Here is a 7,316-nt window from a genome sequence, read left to right on the forward strand (position 1 = left end):
ACTAACAAAACTGAGGAACTCGCCGCGCTATCGTGGAGCGCTCCTGCATAGGGCAAGTGCACTCGCACTTGCTTGTTCTTAATGCCATATCATTTGCAACTGTCTGGCTCCTAGGTTCACAGGACGCTCTGGCGACTCACAAACACCCCTAGGGCTAGGACTCCTGTGAGATGGCGATCCCGATCACTGTTCTAGAGTTTCTTCTGCAATTCTCTCCGGCTCCTGCTACCTGTTTCTTCCTTTCAAGCGTGCAACTTTGCTGTTGGTAGCAATTCTCTTACTGCACTGAAGTCTAATCTTTGAGAACACTTGTGTGAATAAGAACAGAGTCGATCAAACTTTCTTCTCCCAAGCAGATGAGAATGCCAACGGCTGTATTGCTCAAAGACAATTTTGCACCGGTTGGCATATGGCTCAAGCAAGAGGCCTGATACGATTCATGGGCAATTCGCCCCTCAGCCATAAGGTTTCCAAACAACAATACAAATGATGTGTTATGTCAATACAACTTGAACTCCAAAAGCCTACTGAGCTGCTCATATAACGCAGGGGTTCCATCCCCAAACCAATGGTCACACTACAATTCTACAAATCCTGGGATCTACATGACCAATGTGATACGATGGACAAAGACGACAGTTACATATGGCTTGCTTCACATATTCAGTAGTGAGTATATAACAGGGTCGGCACCGTGGGTCAGAATCAAGGTGCGTTTCTGTTGGTGAATCATCATATCCCTAGCAGTTCTGTCTGTGTTAAACTGAGTATTCACAGTTTGTCAAGACGACTTTGTTCTCTTGTCCTGAGCTTGGCCGTGGATGCACAGCCTAAAACGCTGGGTAAAGCTCTCCCCCATATCATGCCTCTCCTGATTGAGTCTCTTCCATAGAGACCTGTTTTTCCTCTCCTTCGGTATAGTGAGTGGCTTCCGTCGTATCCGTCTTAATGGCGTCGCCAGAGCTCTCAGCGTCAAGCTCTGCAGTTTGGAAGCAAATGAAGGAATCTACAACTATCAGAAGTTGTTCTCTCTGGAATAAAGTTTTGCTAATTTTACCCGATAATGTAATTAGCGAAAGCAAAATCACTAATTTGAAATATGGCTATTTGTTCCAGCAATAAGCAAACATAAAAAATGTAATTGACTCTGTGACCTATTTGAGCCTATCATAAGCTTTACCTTCTAAACAGCTCTTGGCTTCCTGCTGCCATAAGCCGAAAAGAAGGGGTGCTTAAAGGAGTGTGCATATATGGAACATGGGGGCATGTGAACCCACTTTTTGAAAAGTTCCGTTTGTGATGTCAAAACATGTTTTAAAAATCGAAACACAAAATGATTTCCCAGATGATCTCAAATATGTGCCCTGGACATGAGTTTCGTGACGAAAAACCTTTTATTTTGTCTCGGCAAAAAAGTGAAATTTTGCAGGGCTATATAGCAAGTATATATGTGACGTATTTTGTCTTTTTTAAATTCTGAAATAAAAAAGTGGTTTCTCCGCGAAAACTTTCTACGCACACATGAAACATGCGTACGTACCCGGATATTTTTATTTCAGAATTTTTTAACATTTGGAAAATGCATTTCCAACTAGGGTTCACATGCACCCGGGTTCAAAACGGACTTTTCCTGCTTAAAGGGATTGTAAAGAAAAAATTCTATAATAGTAAACCCTTGTCAAGTTGTCACATGTGATGTGCCACTTTGATGCTTAGTTTATAGCAATTATGTGAGTAATTGAAAGACATGTAAACTGAAGAAATAAATTCACCTTATGCTTATGATCAGAAACCCCAGGACGCTCGCCTGAGGATGATCCATCACTCGCTGCCCCCAAGGAAGAACATCTTCCCCAACTCTCTCTGTTTGAACTTGTGTATGAGCAGCACTCCTCATTTTGCTTGGTTGCTTTATCCTTCAATGGAAAAGAACTTCTCATCAGTGAAATTGCAAGATCAATCCTCAGAAAGTAGTCTAAAACTAATAAGCCAATGAATATTTAGAGATTGACAGAATATGGTTTTGTTGTCATGCAATAACAACAACAACAACAACAACAACCAAGCCTTTCAGTCCCAAACAAGTTGGGGTAGGCTAGAGTTGAAACCCATAAGATCTCGAAGCCAAGTCATGGTTCCGGAACGTGGATAGCTAACTTCCACACACCCCTGTCCATGTCTAAATCTTTGTCGATATTCCAAACCTTCAGGTCTCTCTTAACGGACTCCTCCCATGTCAAGTTTGGTCTACCGCGACCCCTCTTAACATTCTCAGCACGCTTTATCCGTCCGCTATGCACTGGCGCTTCCGGAGGCCTCCGTTGGATATTGTCATGCAATAATAGCCTCAGTTCATCGCACTATTGTTAGCCTCGATATCAGAAACACAGATAGGCGGGCTGCATCATGCTCATATTTAGTGATTGCTTTTTTACAGATTGCTGCATTGAATTTAAAAATGGCAAACCAATCTACCAATTTCAATAAAATAAAGCCTCATCATATTTATATTATACCTGTATATGAGGCTCGGGGGTGTTATCCTCCATCTCGGTGAGGTTATGATTTTCGTCCAAAAGGAAATCCTGCATTAAATGGAGATATATCACCTCGGATATCACGCATGAGAGGCAAACCTACCACTGATGGTCTAGTGGACTTACCAAGTCATTGTCATTTTTAACAGACAACTGATTGACCCTCTCTGTTAGCAATTCCACTACTGATTTTGTAGCTGAAACAATGAAATATGAGTCAGCGAACAACAGGGGATAACTCGTGTTTGTTAGTAGCTACTATATGGGCTGGGACACACCGTTGGTGAAACTAGTTGCAGCGGCGGATGAACTTCCTGCATCAGTACTAGCGGCTCTTAGACCATTTATGATCTCACACAGTAAGCTCTGGAAAAGTCAAGTGAAGACAGGTGTAAATTCCCTGGGAGAGTGCCTGATTCCCGTGACACAGAGCAGAAGTTTTGATGGAGTGAATAGAAAACTTACCTCATTTGTTCCAGCACCACGGTTGTAGTACTTCTCTAACTTATTTGAGCATGAAGACGGAAATTGAGGTGGGTGCAGAACATTATAGAAAAATATTGAAACAGAATCGTAATAAAATTGGGGCCTAGAGGTGTTGTGATCGCCATCAAATTTGATTAAATTTTTATCACCCTGCAAAGGAATACAAAGAGTTACATTCACAAAATATGCCCAGCATAGGTCTGTATGTTTAAGCAATCTACTTTTTATCAGAGTATGTAAAGCAAGCACAGTTACCGCATACGCCTGGTGAATACGGTCAGTGTGATGCGGCTGAATGAACATATCACTTGATGCATGTCCAAATAGTGCCGGAATAAACGTCTTCGGGGCAAACTGGAGAAGAAAAAGGGTAGTAAAGCTCATGTATCCAGAAATAGGAGGTAGAAAAACACATAAGAAAGCGTTTGACTGAAAACCATGATAATTAGAACATCATGGCTGCTAGACTACCTAATATACCAAGAAATCACAACGAGACAACTAATACTATGCAGAGGATGTTTCAAGACGAAGGAGAAAGAGAAGACTTCACGACACAAGTGCCTAGCGGCCTAGAATCTCCAACGAAGACGTAAAATTGTTGCCAACAACTTGAACTTCAAAATACATACGGTGTCTTCACATCCAGCTTTTACTTCTTGCAGTACTTTTGTTGCATCTTGTTGCTAGATTTAGTTTACTTCCTGCCCCTCTCTCCCCTCCCTCTTCTAGTCGATAGACCTCGATTTTTCACCAAGTTACCATGTCATCACCAGAGAACCTGGTTGAGGAACGAGACTACTGCTAAACACCTCACGAACAACCTAGTTGCATGGAAAACAGTCTCCCGCTTCACATGCCCAATTGCTTACAGGCCATCTGACCTAGAGAGATATTACATGTGTGGGAACCACTCAAAGCATTGGCCTAACATATGCTTGCACAGCCATTTTTCCTCCTAAACATGCATGCAATAACCATAGAAGAAAACTTTATTTTGCATTACAGTCCTTTGAAGACATCTGTACATACATAGGCTGACTACAATCCTTTCTAACTGTAATCTATAGCATATGTTCATATCTAGTGCACACTACTATTACTGATATGGAGCCTCCAGTTGTTGCAATGCTAACAAACATCTCCTATCACATTTTCATTAGTCTTCAATTCCATCAGCCTATTTAGTAATTAAGAAGAACAGCATGCTATTTTAGAAAACATACCTGAACAACATTAAGATCCATTATGTCAAACTTAGCTCTTCTCTGAATGACACGGCGCATGTACTGTAGAGCCATTTTAACCTGAAACCATATAGAACATGAGTGGCATAAACAGTTCATGTTATGTATTGCCTGCAAGTAAGTTAGATGTTATGTATTGCTTGCAAGTAAGTTAGTACACAAATTCAATCTATAGCTTACTCAAAGTCTGCTTCCCTAGCAACATAGATTTAAATTGAGCTGGTATAAGATATCAACACTAGGGCCATGGACACCAAAATGAATAGTGCTTCAAGACTTCCAGAATTTGAAATTTTCCTTGTAAGATTCATATTATTCCTAGACATAAACATGTAGGGGTGGGCAAAACCAGTCCAGCGGTTTAACCGGTTTCATCCATTTCATTCTTTTGTACTAGTCTGAAAATGAGGATTTAGTTTGTGAAAGGAAATGAACTAGCTTCCACTAGCTGTTTTACAGTGTTTCACTTTTTGCACACCCCTATAAACATGGTACATTTCTTGTTGCACATACAACACCGTTTGTGTATACAAACAGAAGTTAGTTCAAGCATAGCTACAAGGATACAAGTGCACCATAAACCAACAATTAGCATGTAAGACATAACTCGTCAAAGTCTATGCGTTACCAATTACACAAAGTGAACCTGTTCTATAATCAGTTCATCCACAACAAGAAAGCAAAATGTTCTGCAAAAGATAAGCATACCGTGAACTTAGGAACTCGGATTTTGTAAACATCTACAAGCTCCAGCATTAATTCATACAAGTTAGAGAAAGCACTGTCCAAAACCATGCCAGCAATCGACGGGTCTTCTGCTCCGTACAGCAGGCTGCATCAAAGTTTGGTTAAAAGTGTGATGAACTATCAAAATACAATTCCATCCAGTAAAACCTACAATGTTTATGATATTTCGTGGATAAGGATATAATCTAATATCAGGATTTTTCAACAATACACAGAAACTCTTAAGATGCGCAAACTTATTATCTGAACACATCACAAAAACGTTATAGCACTAAGAGAAACAGTACACCGAACAATTTGCCATAAAGTAGAAGGCACAAGCACTGTAACCAAAATACCTTGTAACAGCACCCATCGATCGCCCCCAAAGACCTATACAAGAAACTTCCTTATTCTTCCGCAAAAAGGACACTGCACATTTGAGATCCTGTTTCTGGTGGTTGTATGTTTTGTCAGAACACTGCGATCGCTAAACGATAGTAATGTTCTTTGAAATTTAAAATGAATATGTACCTCATGCCAACCAAGGCTGACATACTCTCCCCCTGATAGCCCTGATCCAGCAAAGTCAAGTGCAAAAAGTGTGATATTTGAAGGGAGAAGTATGACAGCAGCTTCATTTGCATCTGCTCTGCACCCACTGCATTAAGTTTAAGAAAAGAAATCAATTGGCCAGCATTGTTGGTGATTAATCAACGTAAACACCATGTGAAAAGAAAATAAATGCCACGATTCATCTGGATAAATCATATGTGAACGTAACTTAAATCTAATGTTGCAATTTGGCTTTATGTGTTAAACAGTACTCCCTCCTTAACAAAATATAAGGTGCCCTTGATTTTCGCTGGTCAGCGACTTGAAACTTTGACAATGATTTGTACTTATAATATGCACACAAAATTAGTATAAAATATAAAAAGTATTTTGCAAGACAAATGCAACGAATCATGTATACATTCCCAATCCATATAATTTAGTATATATTAGTGGTCAAAGTCATGTATCAAAGACCATGCAAAATAAAGTGCAGCATACATTTTGGTGCGGAGAGAGTACTAGAATGTAGACAAGTATACTTCCAAATACATTGAATCAGAATGTGAGTCATGTCTCATATGGATAGGACATACAGAACACACGAGCCAGAAACCCCAAAATACCTATTCCCATGGCAGTAGATCACACATGGAAGCGCAGTGTTTTCTGGGATGACGGCAGGAACATAGTGGCTGCACTTCAAGATCTGGTTTCTTTCATTGGAAAGCTGCCACATGATAAGTGCACGAATAAGTCCAAAATACAGAAAATGTTGACAATCAGCATGGAGCCTTTTAACTGGCAAATGGAACACAGAAAAAGCGTCAAAAGTTGCTCCCCTTACTTGCCTCCAAGTCTATTCGTTTGTACTTTCTTCCAGCAAGAGTAAACTCTGGCTCCCATAAATACTGATCTGGATTGTACTCTGCACTGTAGAAACGTATTTCCAGTTAGCTGTACCAGTACATAGAGAATAAATTCATCTGGTGAATACCAAATTAAGAGCTTGGAAGTTTCCCTTTTTTTCATCTTAACGAGAAAGGCATAAATTGATTTTGAGAAAAGTGCAGTCAAGATGCAACTCGCCCATCTTAACAAAATGTAAGGGTTTACTGCAGCTATTACTTTTATTCTTCCCGATCAGTTTAACTTTGCCACTACAAAACATATGACCCACGAGGAGCTACTTGAACAATTAGAGTCTAGAGACCTAGGATATGATTCATCAAGTCTCGACCAACAAACTTTGGATCCTAAGCTTATTTTAACTTTTTTCCTATTTTGAGCACAGGACTTCCCCTGTGGCTTGCATACAACTTGTGCGTTGGTGGTAAGATTACTATGAGTGGCCAAAAATCACCGCCATTTTCCATAAGCTCGGACTGGGCGTTGATGGACAAATTACATGGCTAACTCACTGAGCCAAGCATTGCCATTTATAAATCACCTAAATATAATAATATAATACTACTGGCGTAAAAGTAGCAGCACGCTTTGACCTACTTGCAGGTCAAACCAAGCTGTGGTTTGGCCAGAGGAGTGGGAACGAGACAGCGAGGCGGTTACCGTGGCGGGCGGATGACGAAATTAACGAACTGCTCGATCATCGCGCCGCGAGAGCTCTCGGACCACGACGAAGCGGCGGCGGAAGTTTCCGGCGCTCATGTACCGCAGCCGCCCACCAGCAGCTAGCTTCCCCACGCACCAACCTCCTCACCAACCCGCGCAATCAACTCCAACCGGGGACTGCCCCCGCAAAATC

General features: G+C 40.9%; 1 protein-coding gene across 1 annotated transcript; it reads right to left on the reverse strand.

The window, feature by feature from the left end:
* Positions 1-431: 431 nt before the first annotated feature.
* LOC124695772 lies at positions 432-7,316 on the reverse strand. Its single transcript, XM_047228590.1, has 14 exons — positions 7,121-7,316; positions 6,403-6,484; positions 6,178-6,281; positions 5,531-5,657; positions 5,356-5,450; positions 4,979-5,102; positions 4,250-4,330; positions 3,279-3,377; positions 3,003-3,173; positions 2,816-2,903; positions 2,664-2,734; positions 2,517-2,585; positions 1,773-1,916; positions 432-979 (listed from the first exon to the last, which is right to left on the reverse strand). The coding sequence occupies exons 1-14, from the start codon at positions 7,159-7,161 to the stop codon at positions 782-784; spliced, it is 1,494 nt and encodes a 497-aa protein (XP_047084546.1). The 5' UTR covers positions 7,162-7,316; the 3' UTR covers positions 432-781.

This window comes from Lolium rigidum, chromosome 1 (genome assembly GCF_022539505.1).
Source record: "Lolium rigidum isolate FL_2022 chromosome 1, APGP_CSIRO_Lrig_0.1, whole genome shotgun sequence".
Classification (NCBI taxonomy): Eukaryota; Viridiplantae; Streptophyta; class Magnoliopsida; order Poales; family Poaceae; genus Lolium; species Lolium rigidum.